General features: G+C 41.7%; 2 protein-coding genes across 2 annotated transcripts; both read left to right on the plus strand.

Annotated features, from left to right (window-relative positions):
- The first annotated feature begins 168 nt into the window (after window positions 1-168).
- Window positions 169-12,754, plus strand: agfg1b (ArfGAP with FG repeats 1b). Its single transcript, XM_084057286.1, has 12 exons — window positions 169-508; window positions 3,694-3,787; window positions 4,013-4,128; window positions 5,001-5,139; window positions 5,514-5,673; window positions 5,859-5,966; window positions 7,067-7,211; window positions 7,479-7,558; window positions 8,525-8,617; window positions 8,846-9,004; window positions 10,024-10,118; window positions 10,559-12,754. The coding sequence occupies exons 1-12, from the start codon at window positions 342-344 to the stop codon at window positions 10,613-10,615; spliced, it is 1,413 nt and encodes a 470-aa protein (XP_083913412.1). The 5' UTR covers window positions 169-341; the 3' UTR covers window positions 10,616-12,754.
- A 714-nt stretch (window positions 12,755-13,468) lies between these two features.
- fbxo36b (F-box protein 36b) lies at window positions 13,469-19,138 on the plus strand (the record flags this gene model as incomplete). Its single annotated transcript, XM_084056880.1, has 5 exons — window positions 13,469-13,564; window positions 13,952-14,060; window positions 17,755-17,927; window positions 18,222-18,428; window positions 18,836-19,138. 5 exons carry the CDS (start codon window positions 13,469-13,471, stop codon window positions 19,136-19,138), a joined length of 888 nt encoding a protein of 295 aa, XP_083913006.1.
- Window positions 19,139-19,995: the final 857 nt, after the last annotated feature.

A 19,995-nucleotide genomic window follows, 5' to 3' on the forward strand; every position in this document is an offset into this window, starting at 1 on the left:
AGTTAAAATCCCTAAAAAGTGTACTTAAGTACAGTACTTGAGTAAATGTAAGTAGTTACTTTACACCACTATGGTCTTATTTGTCACACTCCAAGGCGTGTGGATTTTATTTTGAAGTCACAAACCGGAAGTCTCGGTTGACTCTGCGGTGGGTGACATGACAGCGGTCCCGACGCAAGGTGTCTATCTGGACCATCGCCGCCGTCGAGGCAAGTCTGTCCACCCCTCAAAGACGTCGTCCTCCTCCTCCCCTCCCGACACAAGTTCCATAGAATTGGGGGTAAAAAAAACGTTAAAACCCCCTTCTTCTCCCCGTTCGACGGTATAGTTGGTTTTCAGCCATGGCGATGAGTGCTAAGCGCAAGCAGGAGGAGACCCATCTGAAGATGCTCCGGGAAATGACCAGCTTACCGCCGAATAGGAAATGCTTCGACTGCGACCAGCGCGGCCCGACCTACGCCAACATGACGGTGGGCTCGTTCGTCTGCACCACCTGCTCCGGCATCCTGTGAGTGACGCGCGGCTTTGTGGGCCATATCAGCCCGGCGCCGGGGCTCTTTTCTCGGCTGTCGTCGGGCGGTGGGTCGGTCATGTTGTTGATTTGAGAGAGAGGTACCTTACCGTCTAGGACGAATATGACAAGGATACATTGGTGACGTCACGAACAAGCGGAAACAATGTAGCCTGCTATATAAACATTTAAAATAGTTTAAAGTCAGACATATAGTTCACCTATATCTAGATGGAGAGAGAAAATATATTGAGAGAGAGATATATGAAATTAGTAAATGTAACAAAATATTGAATGTATCCCTCTTAAAATCCAGCTGGATAGATACAAAATTTGTGTGTATATATGTATATATGTGTATATATATATATATATATATATATATATATATATATATATATATATATATATATATATATATATATATATATATATATATATACACACACTTACTTACTAAATGTTACAAAGAAAATATCAAATTTGTGTCAATGTTTTGTGGTTCAAGAAGAGCCACATGAGTCTGAAGTGCTTATCTTTATGGTTCTTATTTGTGACGTCACTGACGAATCCTTGGTGTCATTGTTCTAGGGTACCGTTAGGCTAGCTCGTCAGCTAATTCAGGACAGGTATCTGTGCTTTAAGCCCCCAGGGCAGGCCGATTGTCCCGGGCTGGGCTGGGCTGGGCTGGGCTCAAGTCTCTCAAGCTTTTGTTTATAAGGTCTAGCTTACTTTCTGAACCCTGGGCAAATATGGGATCATCGTAGCTACGCTTAAAGCAAGTGGTTGAGAAATGTTGTTTCCGTTGCCTTGGTTCTTCTGACTCAGAGAGTGAGTCAAGGTTACAGCAGTACTGCTGCTGCATGGGTTCCAGATAGCAAGAAGTCAAATATTTGAGCAGTGTGTTCCAAAACATCACGTCACAAGCAGGCCAACCTCCTCACATTGAACTTTACATGGACATCCCTCCTGTTGCAAGTCATGTTGTCCCCCCCCCACCCCTCCACCCCCCCCCCCACACACACACACACACACACACACACACACACACACACACACACACACACACACACACACACACACACACACACACACACACACACACCCACTATCCTTATCTCAGGAGTGTATATACACGAGATAAGCAAGTATCTTATCTTAGGGAGTGCCTCACAAATTGGGAAACACTTGGTGCAAAATGGGGCAGTGGGTCTTGCTTTGCTGCTGACCAATCATATGTAAACCTGTGAGGCAAAGACTTTAATAGTGATTCGTGATGATGATTAATTAGTAAGGTAACTACAATTAGTACAACAATACAAGCATAATCACGATCGTTTGTTGATCCCCTGGGTGTGCTTACAAAGAAATGTGTAAACGTGTTGCTAGTAAGGAGTTTATTTGACAGTCCCTAGGGTAATGGCAAATGTGTATCGTCAAATTGTTTCCCCTCAGCCCTTGTCAGCATTTGTTAGACAAACAGAATGCTGAGTGTGATCAATATAGAAGTATCTCTTGGTGCTGTGAGTAATGAAAAATTGGGACTAAATGCGAAGAGAGGCTTGCCTTGCTTGCATATAACCAATCAGTCACCTCCTTCCTTAAAACATTTAAAAACACACCTTTAGTGTACATGTCACTTGAGACCCGAGGTCAGCTTCCAGTATTAAAGACTGTAAGTGATATTGTTTTGTTAAAACAAGTGTTACACTATAGCAATGGTTCCCAAACTTTTCAGGCTGCGACCCCCCAAAATAATCGTATTTGATATGGGGACCCCCCACCCTGACAAGCACTTGGAATTGTACGCATTACATTTAGTTTGATTTGGTTCCACAGATAAATATTGTGAAAAAGGCAGAGCTTGTAGATCGTCTATTTTCACAATGTTTGCGATATCAATCATTGCTATAGTGTTTGTTCAGTAACATGGGTCTCCCCGCCTCTCCAGCTCTTTAGTAAACTGAAACACATTTTCAAGTCAGGATAACAGTTTGATCCAAACAGGAGAGAGAACTCCTGTATAGGATACAACAACAGGATAATCAAGTGAAAATTGTGATGAAAGTGATGAAACAGATTGGAAATGGAACATGAGTCAATAAATGATCTTTGCCGGGTTCCCTCTCCAGATTGGATGAAATTTGTAACCCACCTGAACATTTATTTTGTTTACTACCTTTACTCATTGAGTGCCATTAACGTGTTTCACATGTTTTTACCGCTATGGCGCTGGGTGCCATTAACGTGTTTGACGTGTTTTTGAAAAACATGTTCAGAACCCAAGATATCATCATCTGAAGATGTGCAGCTCCATCCACTCCTTGTTTAACTTAGAACTGAAAAAGGCTGTATCTCGCTTCCTAAGCACTTTTTGTTTTCTGTGAAAAAAACTCTGGCACTTTTCAGAATCAATTCTGAAATAATTCTGGCAATCCTGGCACTCGGTGAGTTAAGTAGTTGGAGATAGGAGACCCCTGTTACTGAAGAAACACTATAACAATGACTGAATATAAGAATATAGAGCTTTAACTTTATAATAATGAATGTTTTGTTTTAACCCCAAAATATCACTTACAGCACTTTTAATGCTCTGTATTGCAGAGTAGTTCAGAGCTTTTGGCATCCATGTATGACGCTCACTGTTATTTTAAACTGCAATCTAATTTATTTTACGTTATTTTAATCTGTATGGTAGAGTATGTAAATACAATATAACTAGTACATCTGCAGTGGTTGGAGGTAGTCTCCCTGCTCTTCCATTAGACCCTGGTATTAGGTAGGAGTAGGACACCTACTCGTTGACAAGTAGTACTGTTGAACCCCGGGTAGGGGTAAAAGTTAAGGATTGCAGCTTGAATTAAATGAAATAAAGATCATCAGGGTGAATTTCTCTTAATCCTATATTAATAAGCCCTAACATTTTTGTGCAATAGTGGTTCCATATATCGCATAGCCGACATTGGTCTGCATGAATAAAAGTACTCCAGTCCATACCATCAACTTTCCCACATAAAATACTCAGGCGACTGGCCAGGTCTATGTACAGTGTGCTCTTGCAGGGATAGGTGATGGAGATCTGTTGGGAGTTTCTTTTGGGCAGATGAACTGCGTGAAGAATGTCTCCTCCTGCTTCGGTCTTTGTTGCCTCTGCTAACGTTCTCCTCCTCCTCCACACACAGACGAGGTCTGAATCCTCCACACAGAGTGAAGTCCATCTCCATGACCACGTTCACACAACAGGAGATCGATTTTCTACAGAAACACAATAATGAGGTAGGTCGGTCTGCACGTCCTAGTGAAGGAACAGAGAAGCAAGACTCACATTATGTCTGCCGCTAGCTACAGTCGACTTTTTTGCCATTCCCCGTCTGACGACGGTGTTGCGTGCCGAAAATAGTGGATCTACAAGCTGAGCTTGTAGGTCCGGTAATTTCGGTGCACAACACCATCTTTTGACGGACTATAGATCAGGCTCTAATTTCCGTCTCTACTCTTAAGGTCTGTAAACACATCTGGTTGGGTCTCTATGATGACAGGACATCGGTTGTGCCAGACTTCCGTGAACCACAGAAAGTAAAAGAATTCCTTCAGGAAAAATACGAGAAGAAAAGATGGTGAGATTTTAGTTTTTATAATAGCAGAGCCATCAAGAGCCAAACCCAGTCAGTTCTGACTAGATGACAATTAATTAGCTATGTATTTTGTTTAAAATGTTGTTAAAAAGTTAAAGCTTTATTCAGCAACAGGGTTTTCCTAATCTCTACAGCTCTTTAGTTAACAGTTACCAATATTATCCAATGAAGAGATCAAGATATTTCTTGGTATGCTTTTTGAAAGTAATTTTGTTATTTTATATTATTTTGTTGTTGACAGTAGATAGATACATTTTAGGCAGAGAATTCCACGCTGCTATTGACCTGTATATGACTGTAAAGAGCCATTCACACCAAGCACTATAACGATAATTATGTGAGAATCCAGATTGATGAAGGATACTTTGTATAAACAGTGGCATCAAACACCTCAGAACCCACACACAGAGGCAGAGAGAGCGAGTCAGAGAGATCTCCGCCTCCGTGACAATGGTGCTGAAAGACGCTTGCAGAGGCTATGTGGATAATCTCACTCTTAATTAATTATAAGAAGGCAAGACAGTTGTAGGCTAGAGATAATGCCAGCTAGTACCTATTCATAATCATTTCCTAATCATCTCATCTCCGTTAATAATAACAACAAAACTATCACTGATTCCGAGGGTGAGACCGATTACATTCCTTCCTTCTGATGGATTTGGATTGGCTGTGTTTCTATCGCTCTGAAAGTGATCCATTTATCATTGTCCTTATAGTTTTGGTCTGGACTCTGCCATCCACTTCAGTTGGAACGATTTTTAATAACATATTTATCGTTGTACTGTAGTTTGTTCTTGGTGTGAACGTCTATGCGTGTATGTGCACCCATGTACTTTGCATTCTTGCATGTGTAGGTATGTTCCTCCAGACCAGGCAAGGGCAGTAGCCACTGTCCAGGCCTCAGTGTCTGGTTCCTCAGCCAGCAGCACAGGCAGCACCCCTGAGGTCCAGCCACTCAAAACCCTGCACCTCAACAAGACCCCGCCTCGCCAGGTAACATAATGTCTGCTTTCCCATCAGAGATGCGTCTTTACAGTCCGTTTGATATGCAACCCCTACAACTGCCAGTTTTCTAACCTATCAGCTGTTAGGAACCTACTGCTGATTCTTTGTTTCAGTTCAGAAGAAGTTCTCAAATAGAAACTTTGAACAGATCTAAGTTTTTCAAATTGATTTAAAAATGTTTGGAATTTTTGACAAAATAAAACATTGGTAATCAGTGGTGTAGGACTCTCCAAAGTCGGGCTGGCATTGGACCCAAAACTCTGGCATCGGTCGGGCAGTAGAGAAGGATAGAAAACCAAGTCTAGCAGCGGTCCTGGAGGTAAACCACAGGTCTAACCCCTCATCACCTCTCCCTCCCACAGTCTCCAGGGTTGATTCGCTCACAGCCTCACAGCATCAACCACCCGGAGAAGAAGTTTGACTTGCTGTCTGATCTGGGTGGAGACATATTCGCTGCCCCGCCCTCTCACGCCGCCAGCTCTACCAACTTTGCCAACTTTGCACAATTTCCCAGCCAATCAGGTAGCCACTTCTTGGTTAAGATTATCCCCTCCACCAAGCAAAGTGCATGGTCACTCTGTTTCTTTTTTGTTTTGTTTTGTTTGTTGCATCCAGGTCATGTCATTATCACTGTCACCATCCCGTGGCATTCTGAGTTCTGCATTCCTCTCATTTCGGTGTTTTTGTTTCCTTGTTTGTTGCCGCAGCAACTCAGGGTAATTCAAATGCCAACTTTGCCAACTTTGAGGCGTTTGGCAACTCTGCAATCCCATCCCATCTGGGCACGTCACCCCCCTCCAAGTCCTTGTCATCAGGTACCCCCTCTCTCCACCACGACCATAACCCCACCTACCCACGCCTTCTCATTCATGTCTTCATTCACACGCAGGTTTTTACACATTGCCCAATTTTATGTTGTCCTGATGCAGCTAAACATGTTGTTTAGCTGTGTGTTCACATGTGTGCATGCGTTTTTGTTGTTATTTTTTTCACTTGCATTTTATTCATTTTTCATGAACAAAACAACACACTGAACAAGACGAACAATAGATATCACATATGTTGCCAAACATCATCTTATATAATAATAATAAGTACAGAAAAGAAGGCACAAGTGCTGTTCTATGTTAATAGGAGATAGTACACAAAAACTGTATATTTTTTATCAAAAGTAAAAAGGTGGGAGCAACATTGCTCCCAACAATAAAGTATACAAACAAAAAGGATTTTAGCTAGTGCCATTCTTTCAAACAACCAGTTCCATTTTATATGATCTCACACATAATACCTTCTCCTTTAAAAAAAAATGAATTCATGCATCGTGTATGTACATATACATGAGTATGTATGTCATGGGTTAAGCATCGCGTCAAGACCAAACATTATTATTTATTTGAAATAACCAATGTATTCCCTAGACCTCTTGTCACTCATAAGTATAGTCAATCCATTTTCCCCATTTGTTCTCAAAAATCTCTTTCTTCATCCTCAAGTTAGCAGTCATCCTCTCCATGTCAAGAAGAGACTATTTGAAGCCAATCTTCTGCAGATGGAGATTCCGTCTGTAGCCATGTGCATGCATTGGTTAGCGGTTAAACGTAGTTATACGTAGTATGATGTCATATTAATACATTACATTACATTGCATCACATGACTGTTACACTGTCATACTGTAAAATGTATATAGCACAACTGACTACTTGAGCTAGCCTACAAGGTGAAGAGCGCCCAAATACAGTCACCTGTCGTTATGGGAATGTTTTATGCTGCCTTGTGGTCTCTTAGATGTCTCTTAGCTTTAGCTATGAGTACACGGTTAACCGTTTAAACTTCCCATCCCTATTGGCCACTCAACCCTCTTTTGGATATTATCCCTCCTGGGCAAGACTATTATCTATTCCGTTCCCTCTTCAGGGGGAGGTGTGCCAATCCCGTCCATGTCCAGTGCAGTCCCCGCTCAGTCCCAATTTGGGAGCTCTGCAGAGGACCGCTATGCAGCTCTGGCTGACCTAGCCAATGAGCTCAGCTCCTCTGCCCCAACAGGCAGCAACGTGCAAGGGTGAGAGAGAGAGGGAGAGAGACACACACACACACACACACACACACACACACACACACACACACACACACACACACACACACACACACACACACACACACACGTATTATGGTATTGCTTACCAATGGTCTGACAATGAAAGATTTTAAAGTTGGTGAGCCACAGGTCTTTTTCTTCAAATGATCATTGGGTATAACTGTTATACATATATCTCAAGTTTTGTTTTAATGGATGTAAGTCTCATTCATATTGATTTTGTTTTTGCAGGAATATGTTTGGAGCTGTGCTGGGATCCTCACCTGCCCAGACTCATTCTGTTTTACACAGTATGCAGCCAGGCTTTGGAGGTGTTTTTTGTAATAAATATTCTTGTAATGTAGGGCTGCAACTATCGATTACTTTTTTGGTTATTCTAATAATCAGGAAGCAGGTTTTAATTTTTTTAAAGAATCGATTAACCAGTGAAGCCCTATTTTATACCTCATTGGTCAATGGTGTCATGCAAACTTTGAAAATAGACGATCTACAAGCTCACAACACCGCATCGAGATACGTTGTGAATTTGTAGATCTGCTATATATATATATTTTTTTTAAGTTTTCAAAAAAAAAAAAACGATGTTGCTTAATAATAACATGTCAAAAATAGGGATAGATTATTGATTATTTTATTAGATTATCGAATACATCAAAACCAATTGATTACATAATTCAGAAAGTGTTGCACACATAGTGATGGGCATGGGTTTTGCATGGGTTTAGCTTTTCCTCTTTTTTTTTTTCTCCCACGGCTGTCCGGTGGCTTGAGTGTTTCTAAATCTTTTACCCATCTGTCTGTGAGCTGTTTGTGAGCTTCAAGCGATTTAAAACAGTTGTACGCCTCTTAGTGTAAGCACTAACACCGCTGACTAGACAGCCATAAATATCGTTCTCCCCTACCGGAGGAAGCAGATCACGGTTGTGGCTCCACTCTTTGGATGGTAGTTTGTACGGATCAGCGCCATTTAATTAAACACGATTTCTCCATTTCGCGTTTTTGTGAAAATGTGTCCAACTTTTCCAAGTAGCTCCCCTTGTTGCCACTGCTATGCCCTATGGCGTCTGTCCGTTGGTACAGTAGGTAGTGACACAGCCATGATGGCGGAGCTTGGACACGCCCCTAAATCTCGAGACCATCCAAACAAAGTGTTGCATGCCCTATTGGTTTGATATGGTTGCACCCCTATTGTGATATATTCAATATGATTGAATAAGCATGTGTGAATGCTAATACAATGTGTTAATGTTTGTAACTTGCCCATGTATTCCCTCCAGCTGTCCCGTCCACAAATCCCTTCGTTGCTGCAGCCGTTGCCCCAGAAATGGCCACCAATCCTTTCCAGACCAATGGCAGAGCCCCAGCCGCAGGTATGTTCGTGTGCATTGGCTCACTGTATTTATTGTCCATTTCTAAACAGCCAGTTGTATTAGCCAGTAAGTAAGCTAGTTTTTTTTATTGATAAGGTAAGTTGTGTCTATGTTTAAAATTCACTCCCCTGCCTCCGTTACCTGTGTGTGCGTGTGCATAATGTGGTGTGTGTGTGTGCGTGTGCATACACCGTGCGCACACGTTGCTGTATGTTGTGTGTGTCGTAGCATCGTTCGGTACTGGCTCTATGAGCATGCCCGCCGGCTTTGGGAATGCGTCCTCCTACAGCCTGCCGACCAGTTTCAGCGGAACCTTCCAGCAGCCCTTCCCCGGCCAGGCCCCAGTCCCATACCCCCAGCCCGGGGCCTATCACCCTCAGCCGAATGGTTAGTGGCCCCCTCGCTACACCCCTCCTCGTTAGCCCCTTCTACCCATACAGTACCTGCCAATGAAAGACCACTTACTTGAATTGCTTGTTAGGCCATGTTCAGACTGGCAGCCCAAATAAGATGTTTGGCCTGTCCAGATTGGATTCAGATTCCGATTCCAGTTTTTTTATCAAGTCTGAACAGCAAAAAAAAAGAAAGAAACACGTGGAAACAGATTTAAGAATCAGATTTGAACCATGTTGCTAGGTGGTTCCCATCTGATTTGTAAAGATGTGTCTCAGTATGGACACTCAGCCACTGAAGCCTGATTTATACTTTGTTGTATGACCATATCACTCTGAAGAAATAGCCAATCTACAAGCTATTTTAGCAAGCAACACCATTGTACGACAGAGTATACAGCAATTAAGCATTACTCTTGTCGTTACCACAGCAACCAGTGCAGAATGCAGATAGGTGGACGATGTCTCAATACGCAAATCTGACCTTATGACTTGCAAATAATAGTTTTGATAGTCAATCCTAAAGATGTTTTTTGAGAAACATAAAGGAATTGCCTGCAGTCTGAACGAAGACTCAGATTTGGACATTTTTGTCCACATGGTGGCGTTCTACACTGGGAGTCCCAAGTTGTGCTGCAGCATACCAAAACTTTGACTTTTCAATGGCAGATACTGCAGTATGGGTTGTGTTTGGGTCACAAAGCATTGAACAAAATATACTGAACAGGAACTGAAATCATTGACTGTGCATCGTTCATGTCTGAATGCACCCTGAAACATCACCTTGTAATGTTTCATTTCACAGTCTTAAGTCATATATTTGTCATAAACGTCTTATTAGTTTTGTCAAGAATGACGTTGCGATTTGGTGGACTGTAACATGAATGTTTGTTTGACTTCACAGTTGCAAGGGTTTATAACTTACACAAACAAACCATAACGTAATGCCAACTACTGTTGCAGACCTGGGACCAACATTTGTCATGAAGCCCAGTCTCTCTTGCATTTCCCTAGGCCCTGCATATCCAGTGTACGGTCAGAACAAGGCTTCCATGACCCCATTTGGGCAGCCTATGGCTGGCCCAGGCCTGTCCAGTAACCCATTTATGGTGAGCATGTATCCTCATCACAGTATGCAATCATTAAATCTAATGTTGTAATCAGCCTGGTATAATATATAATGAAGGGGGTGTGTCTGTTTTTGTAATAAATTAAATAACCCTGCAACCATCTCTCTTAAACAAGTAATTCAGTACAATTTTGAGATACTTTCACTATTCTTGAGTATTTCCATTTTTCAAATTTATACTATTCGAAAATAGCCGATCAGCTATTTTTGAAAAAGTTCAACAAATTTAGAAAAATACTTTTGTACTTTTACTCGAAAATTAAAACGTCTGCCTTTTACTTCCGACAGAGGGTAATTCTTTTTTTATATACTGGTATTATTACCTTTTACTTAAGTAAAAAAATAATCTGAGTACTTGTTCCACCACTGCTCTCATACCCCCCCCCCCCCCCACCCCCCTGTCCCTGTGTGCTGCTTCAGGCGGGAGCCCCAGCAGGATCCTACCCCAGCGGAGGTTCCACCAACCCTTTCCTGTAACGCACCTCCCAGTCCTCACCAGCGGAGGGCAGCATGCAGCACATATTCAACGCACCCCGTTCTGTCATGCAAACCAGTGACTTCTACTTCTTACCCCCCAAAAAACAAGAAGACTCTTCCACAAAGATTTTTTTTTTGCTTTTTTCTTAAGGAAAAAAAAAAAGTTTACAGCACTACGAAGGAGGACAAAAGGACTTTATTGAAGACTGATGGACTGTTCTGGAAAAAAATAAACAATTATACAATTTTGGACTATATACAGTACATTATATACATTCTATTTTTTGTTTATGTTAATGACTGTAAGCTCTTTGTGCATATCATCATTTGTAATCACAATTAAGTACATGTTATGTATAACAAGGACCGAGTTAACGTAGGTGAGTATATACGCACACCTTGTGGAAAAGCCACTACAATGTATCTGCATAAGGGTATACTCTATAGGTTTAATTACAGGGTTTCCATCCATAAAACTCCATGATCTATGTGGGTTTAGCAACTAGAACGATGCTGCTATGGCATCTAAGAAAATTATTAATTGTTTTATTTTATTCTTCTTTGAGCTTCGTACTTCCTCGTCACCCTCTGGCACAAAGGTGGAACAAAACATCAACTTAAAAAATTACCCAGAGAAGTGTCCCGAAGTGTCACTACAAGTTGACCCTGACCTAAAATAGCCTGTGTTAACCCTGCATAAACAACCAATTGGGAAGTCACATCCGGTGTTTTGTAGACGTCGACGACGCCCGGTTCAAATTATGTTGAGGTTGGCATGGAAGCGTGAATCAAGTAGGACTGATATGTGAAGCCTAGACCTCGTCTCTTAACTTATACATGGTCGTCCAACGTTATCTTGCCGAAAATAGCCGATCTACAAGCTCAATACATGGATGCAACGTGTTGTGAGCTTTGTAGATTGGCAATTTTCAGCTTAAGTTTATGCCGGTGTATGACAAAGTATACATGGGGGCTTCAGGGTTAAAAAATGTATGTGTGCCAATTTAGAACGAGCGACCACCCCACCCCAGTCCATTGAGTTCAATGGACAGGTGGCACCATCTTGGGAGGTTTTCAGCTATTACTTTAAATGGTGTAACGTGACATTCTCTTTCTATTATAGCACAAATAGTGATGGAGAGGAGTTCCGGCGCATTAAGCCTGATTTGTAACCCATAGTACGACGCGCCGCTTGCCGACAAGAACCGTTCTTCGCGCTAACGGCACATCGCTTCATGATAGCCCGTTCTTTTTGGCGTGCAACACCGTCGTGCAATGGAGAGTAAATTGGGCTTTCTTTATTCTTTAACGCCCACCTGCCTGGTTTGTTCTTGTGACCTCTGTCTGCCTCTAGGTGTAAAATACTTTACATGAACGATGTTTTGGATACTGTCCACTATATTTTGACGGTGACATTGAGACATGAAAGACGAGAAACGGGTTAATCATGTTGGTACTGGAGTTGATCAGCATCCCGTTGGGTCGTGACTTGTGATTATGACCCGTTGCCACCATGACAAGAGTCTGTGAAATGTTTACTAGGCCTTGACCAGAGCTACAAATATACAGAACTTGAATTATGAATGAATTCTGTATTTATAACTATGTCCATGTCTAATTCGCCTTTTTCTCTTTATTTAACGATAAAGGCCTTTAAGGTGAAGGCAGATGGAATGAATTGTTTCCCTACACTACAGTTTGCTTTAAAAGATGAGTTCTCAAAATGGGGGTTCAGGGACCCCCAGGGGTTCCTCGGGGTCCCCTGTTAAATGATTGATAGTTAGGAACCAAATGGAACCTTACAGATCTGTAACTCAGAGTGTACAAATGGACCCATACGGTTCCATTTGTACGCTCTGAATTATGGGGGTCCATGGTACTAATCATGCATAACAAACTGGGGGTCCTTGAAATTAAAGAGTTTGAGAACCACTGCTTTAGGGGGACAGCTTTGATAAGGGGATGTGTCATTACCGGGGCCAGTGCCTGTTTCTGAGGAATGAATGAGTGTCTCACTTGTGCCACCATGTGACTAACAATGAAGTTGACAATGTGTTACTTGACTTTTACGAGAATAGGTAAGTCAATGTGTACATATATAAATATATGTATAAATATATTAAAGATTTTTAACTACAACTTGTTTGGACAGGTTTACTTTTTTCTTCTGCGACACGTTTTGGGCATGTAGCTTGTTTGATATATTTGCTATTTGTTGTATATAACGCTTAAAGTGGCTAAAGATAGATTTTACCACACCCTTGTGAAAATAATGGTTACAGCCCATAAATTAATAACGATGCACTCAGTTTGGCTTTTGAAATTAATTATTTACATGTTGATTCTAGTCTAAAGCAACAATTTCTATTCATTTCTATCCACCCATTCTTATCTTAATCAGCTTCATATAATTTTTTAATGTTCAACCTCATTTGGTTCCACTGTTCCAATATTAAATCGATGATGGTGAAATGTTTTGATTGAAACATTCATATTGTATGTACGTCCTGTATGATGCATAATTATTGTACATAATATAGCACTACTACGGTAATCTTAATTAACTCAGTTTTCTATGGCAATAAAAGTTTTGCTATTATCTATCTACCCACTAAATATGTATTTAATATGTATTTGTATTTTCAGCAATTTGGCTTTTAGAGAAGAGTCCTTATGTAAAATGTCATTGTTTTTTAGCTATATTTAATTTGTATTTATTTGAAAAAGGGTTTCATTTTTGTTACTGAGCTAGCCAAACAGCTTCAGGGCTTCAGTACAAGTGGGAAAGGGGCTCTAGAGAGAAACCGGACATGTGACATGCTGTTGTCATGGTAACGTACACAAACATTGAACATGGCGTCTCTGTTGACAGAAAGCTTATTTGAAATAAGTGGACAAGGCCCTGCACCTAGTAAAGATTTTTATCATTTAACTGTGACCAAATCTGATGTAAGTACTTCTTGTAGTTTGCTAAAAACAACTAGGTTTACTTGTTAATGACTTTTATGATTGTTAAAATCACATTTGTTTACCAATAATCTAGCATTTCAGTTGACCTATTGCAATGTGTTTAGCTACATTTTGTGTAACTATGTTACTATTACCCCAATCTGGGAACCCATCAGCGAAAACATTTTTTCTCATTTAATTCAGCTGCTGAGCTGAATCTGTCTTGAGAGATAACTATTTTGCCCAAGTATGAAACTACCAAAATGTGTACACTGTAGCTATGCAAAATGCACCTGTGTAACTTTACTACAAGTGTTTAGCAATGAAACTACATAAGGAATTATGTTTTTAAAAGATTTTGTAAATTCGTAAGCCATTCATACACAGGTGGTGTGGAGGTGGTGGAGAATATCGCTGAGGAATGACTGTAGAAACGCAAAGCCTGGAGAGCAGAAGGACTCTCATCAGGACTACTTGGATGACCCTCAGCTACAGAGTAAGCTTAACGCTGCAATCCGGAATTTATAACATTTTAACCAATCTGTATTAGTACAATATAACTAATACATCTGCAGTGGTTGGAGGTGATCTGGAGGTGAAATTTAGACCCTGTGTCGGGTACTGCCTGAAGCTCATAAGAGCAATATCTTATTCAATGCGTGGAGTTCAACATTTGTGAACTTTGACCAGGCTTCAACCAATGGGAAAGAGGTGTCACAGTTGATCCTGCATCATCCCAAAGCCTATACTGCTTGTGCAAGGACTGTGATTGGCCAGTAGACACTTTGAGTGACAGTTGGGGCAAACGCTCACCCCAAAACATGATTCACGATTCTGTGCCTATCGGTACATAACTCGACCGGCGCTGAGTCGGCTCAAGCGAGCTTCGCAACGTTCGGCACGGCAACTCGCTCGCTTTAGCTCGCCTCTCGTGGCTCAAGTTCGCTTGACACGGCACGCCTCCGTCGCGGTCAAAACTATACTTCATCGGCCAAAACAATAGTCCGCAGTTGTTGTAGGCGAGAGGCAGTTCCGCGTGCGTCACAGAAGCGGCCGTGGTTTTTGGTAGACGAGAGGCAGTTCCGCGTTTGTCACAGAAGCGGGACGTGGTTATAGCACAAGCGGTATAGGCTTTGGTATGTCGCGTTGATCCCACTTGCCAGGCATTTATTTCACTTGTAGTTTTCTCTCAGTGAGACAACCACTCCACGCAAGTCAAACAAACCACACACCGGAAAATGGCACTGCCCCAAACCTGGGTAATTGACGCGTTTGGCACATCGGCAAAACATGCGTTGGCTACGGGCACGCGCGTATGTGTGCCTGTACCCTTAAAAGGACCACTTCATCCATTTTCAACCTTATCTTCATATCCTCACTAAAAGCTCATTATAAGATGGTACCATTTCTGTCTACTCAGACTGTGTCTCAGAAAAAGGCTGTGGGCAGTTCAGGAACCTGCCTACAACTGACATCATCGTAGGCAATATTTCAGCACGCTAATTCTACAGGAAGGGAAAGGCTGCAGTTTTCATTAGCTTGGCATCCCTATTGATGATGTCATTGGTACTGTAGGCCGGTTTCTGAACTGTCTATGGCCCACCAATGAGATGCAGAGTGAGTAGACGAAAATAGTGCCATCTTATAATGTGCATTAGTAAGGGGACCAATTATATGAAGGTAAAGTCAAAGTCACAATGTGAATTGTGAGCTTGTCGATCTAATAGTTTTCCCAAAATACAGATGCTGGGGTTTAAATCCATGCTGTCTATCTTACAAGCACTGCAGTCACTTAGGATGGGGAGGCAGCTGTAGATGAGTGATCAGCATGGCCTTAAGGCCTGTCTGCTGTTCTCTTATCACACAAGGCTTCCCAGAATGTTCCAGTGAGCAGATGAAAACATGATCAGTGAGAATCTTTATCATTCATGAACATGTGTTTTGAGTGGCTGCCCAATGGTAAGTGGTGGAGAGGGGTACTGGAAATGTTGTTTCCAGCGCCTGTGCAGAAGTTGATCTCTGCTAGAAATATGGCCAGTTATTATTCTTATTTTTAGCCGCATGCTGAAAAGCATAGCGGCTCTATATTCAGTCTGACTCTGACCCGACAGATTTCCGACATGTATTCATGTTTGCGACACTTTTTTTGCGTGATTGGCTGTCGTTTAAGCCAATGGGATACTTTCCCATACTCTGAACGGGCGCCCTCGTCCTCCCAAGCTATGGGACTAGACACGCCTCTCTCAGTGGATTCGTCTGAGCGCTAGCCGAATTTGGCTAATAGTTAGCTTGTATGCTTGTATGATGTTACTAACTGTTTTTAGCCAAACGCGGTAATGTCCACTCTCCATTAGTTCTCGACGCAAGTTGCGTTATTAATCCCGTAATTTTCATGTATTGTACAACCCAAAATCAAATGTATTAACCATGTGAGAGAGAGTAAAAAAAAAAGCGATTCTGGGCGAGGTAAACAGAACACTCGCCCCAAAACACACTCACCCCCATTCATTTCGCGGACAGAGGCCGCCGGATTAGACCCGGGCGAGTGTGTTTGGGGACGAGCGTTCTTGTAATCCATTGCCGCATATGTAGCCATGGTTCACATTCATGTTTCAGGGCTACTGCCTACCGCATGATGCATCCATATCAAGGGCCCTTTTAATACAAAAACCCACGGCAATTTCGGTCTACAGTACACCAGCCTTCAACAATAGTGTACATTCAGTGGTCAGGTTCGTTCAGAAATCAATTGAAGAACGCAGGAGCGAGTTTTCCATATATAGCAAGCCACGCGCGAGAACGTGCATACACGCAACGCAGTACACCACACATGTGTCGTTGTTGACGTTTTCAGATGGTTTTAATTTGAAGGTATAACAGGCTGTTCAATGTGTTTTTGTGAGTTACGATAGCTGACCGGCGTGCTCTATGCCGTCGTGTTTTGTTAAGTTACACAAGTGGCAGAAACGGTGCTTTCTGATTTTCACAATACAATGTAATCCACCCGCGTTTAGTTCAGTATTATAAAAGTGTTCACCCAACGCGTGTAAACTTAAGCTAATAGGTTAACAACAGTCTCGAGTCGGTCTCAAACAGTCGGGAGGGGGGAGACAAAGACTCGGTCGAGAGAGGCAGAGAAATGCAGACGATGCATCTCATTGCACAGAGGTGCGTGAGCAAGATAAGGATTTAACTTCATTTAAATCAGCACAGTGTAAGCACAGTGTAAGTGAATGTCCGCTGCCGTCAGCGCCATCTTCATAATAGATAAATATATATTCAGAACAGAAGAATAATATTAAAAATATTTAATAAAACAAAAAATCGAAAATCTTCTTTTCTTTTTTTTCGGGTTTTGGGCCTAACATGATGGCAATAGTCGGGTTCGGGCCGAGCCCCGGGCCGGCCCAGTCGGGCCCAGTTAGGGCCGAGCCTTCATTTTCAGGCCCGTTGAGAACTCTATTAGCCTTAAAGCTACTATTTGAATACTATTATTATTTTGCCTATACTGTGTGGCTCGCTGTGCATCACTCTGATTGCATCTTTCATTCATTCTGCAACGTGTTAATTGTCCATCACCTGACAACCATTAGCTGTCTTTTGTCATCTTCATTTCTTTATAGTTAAATGTTGTGTTGTTGACAAGATTGGGGCCAAAAAAGCCTGCCGCATGCGGCTTTATTATGACTTGTCATTCTTGTTTTTACAGCAGACTGATACTGTAAATTATTTTTTTTAAACTAATTATTTTTCATTCTGTGTATATCATTATCTCTCTGCCAGGCCGAAGGTCAGATATAGAGATTATGTTATCAAGGTCGAGGGCAGAATTACATAATCTGTACTATCGTAGAAATGGCATATTTTGACAGTTGAATAGTATTGGCGGAGGTATGCACTCTACTGAGACTGAGTGCAGTCTTTACAAAAATGTTGTTTAGATAGATGTTATTTAGACAGATGCGAGGTTTGATGTCTACATAATATTCTAGTTACTTTGTAGCACATACAGTACTTCAAATTACTTGACCAATAAATATTGTTTGTTGACTGGGTTTCATGCTTACTCAGATGTTGTGCTTTGTAAGTCGCTCTGTATAAGATCTGCTAATCTTGAATGGTAAATTATATTTGATAAATAAAGATTTCCAAATAAATAAAAGTACTTTGTCTTCTTGACATCTCGCCAGGTCGGATCAGTATGGTGTTTGGTGGTCGGATCTTGCAGTACACCCAGTCTTTGTGCCAAGGCCATTATGACTACCTGGAGCGCCTTCCTGACCCCCTGCTGCTCCGTGTTCTGGTCGGTCTGGAGCTTGAGGATGTGGGACAGCTTGCACGAACATCACGCAGGTTCAGGAAGGTGAGAACAACATTTGTGAAAAACTGTTGTCACGGTTTGGCGTGGTATAATTTGCGCTCAAGCTATACAAGGTTATACAAGGTTTATTTGTATAGCTCATTTAAACAACTAGGCACTTCCAAGTGCTTTACACAAAACATTAAGTGCTAAGTAACATATTGTGCTAATTGTTTAGGAAACACAGCACTAGTGTGGGCTCCTTTCAAACTGTTTCACAAATCAACAGATGGAGACATGGCCGATAGCAAAACATTTCAGCGTGACATTTGTTTTTGCTTTAATCCCTGTCCTCAGCTGTGTGGGTCAGAGGAGTTCTGGGAGCAGACGGTACAGAGACGTTGTGACAGCATCTCAGCCGAGGTATCGGCTCTGGCCCGGGAGGTTGGCTGGAGGACCATATTCTTCACCAACAAGCTGCAGCTGCAGAAGCAGATCAGTCGCCGCAGGCGCGGAAACAAGCAGCGCCGGGAAGGGCAGGTCTACGGAACGGATACGTCAGAGGTGAACCAGCCACACTCCCTAGGCCTGTCACAATTATAACATAATCGCATTTATTTTGCATAACCGTCAGTATTGTTTCCATTCAATCTGCATGAATTCATCTGTTGGAAATAGCTAAAATAGACGATCTACAAGCTCGCAATGTGGCGCGGCGCGTTGAGAGCTCGTAGATTATTAAAATTGGTCTGTTTTGGCCCTAGTACCAGTCATTGTCTGTCATTTCTGTATATTTTTATAAGTTATTTGTCATTATCTGTCCTGTGTGATTTTTGTTTACAAAGCCTAAAAGGCAAACATACATGACATTTGTGTGTACGTGTATGTTCCAATATTCAATGCCAAAAACACAAAATGATTTGTACGACAATTAATCGTCAACTAAACTTTCATGATTGTGACAACCCTAGCACTCTCTTGAGGAGTCACCTCGCCAAGACCCCGAGACAGATGTAGAGAACCTCCATGCTGAAGTGGAGTCTGATCTGAGTCTTGGCACCAGCCCTTGTGGTGATATTGACCCTGTCTCCACCTCTGAAGCGACTCTTGGATCTGACTCCGGCATTAAGTCGTTGCACGTGCCAGACCACTCCTGTGGGGATAGAAAACGCTGCATGGCCACTAGTCCAACAGCAGTCCAGGATGTGTCCGTCAGCGACCTTCACAACGATGCAGGATACTGTAGTGCAGAGTTTGTCGAGCCACTGAACTGAGGCTGTTTTCGATTTTGAATCTGACTCTTCATTTTAGATCAGTAATTCTTTTTTTTTACAAGGACCGCCAGTTTTATCCCTGGGATCCCAGGCTACACTGTAAAATCCTCAGTGTTAATTTAACTCTGAGAGTGATCAAATGGAACCAAATGGTCCATTTGGTTCCATTTGATCACTTCGAGAGTTACAGGCCTGTAAGGGTCCATTTGGTTCCTAAATATCAGTCATTTAGATGGGGACCCCAGGAATCCCCTCAAGGATGCCTGGGGGTCCCTGGACCCCACACTGAGAACCAGTATATTAGATGCATGCTATTCTATAGAATGGTGTTCATTGCTAATTGATAGAAATCGAAGTTGAGAATGTGAGTGCGAGTCATATTGTAATTCATCTCCAGTCAAAATGCTTGAGATTATAATATATAATTATATAATTATATTCTTAACAGTGTGTCACACAATTTTGTGAGTCAGTTTAAGCCACTGTTGAATGGTCTTTTACACAGTTATATTTTGTGTGTTTCGTACGATAATTTGTACAGTATGAATCTATCTGGGAAGATGGCACTATGTTGATTATACCTACTGTATCAAATTGACCTCATTGTGCCATGACATTGTCTGATATATATAATAAAGCCAAATAAACAGCCATATAACTGTGTTATGTTAGCATTGAGTGGAAACTTATAAAAGACAAGATGCTATGTGTACAAATTATTAGTGAACAAAAAATAAAAATAACAAAACAAGTGGTATTGGCTGGGTCCCTGTATGAGAGTTTGTAATGGAGTATGGTAATGCAGGTACAGTATGGTGTATCAGATAATTCTATACACTAGACATTCAAGGATTATA

The sequence above is a fragment of the Gymnoscopelus microlampas genome (genome assembly GCF_963454915.1).
Source record: "Gymnoscopelus microlampas genome assembly, chromosome: 5".
Lineage (NCBI taxonomy): Eukaryota > Metazoa > Chordata > Actinopteri > Myctophiformes > Myctophidae > Gymnoscopelus > Gymnoscopelus microlampas.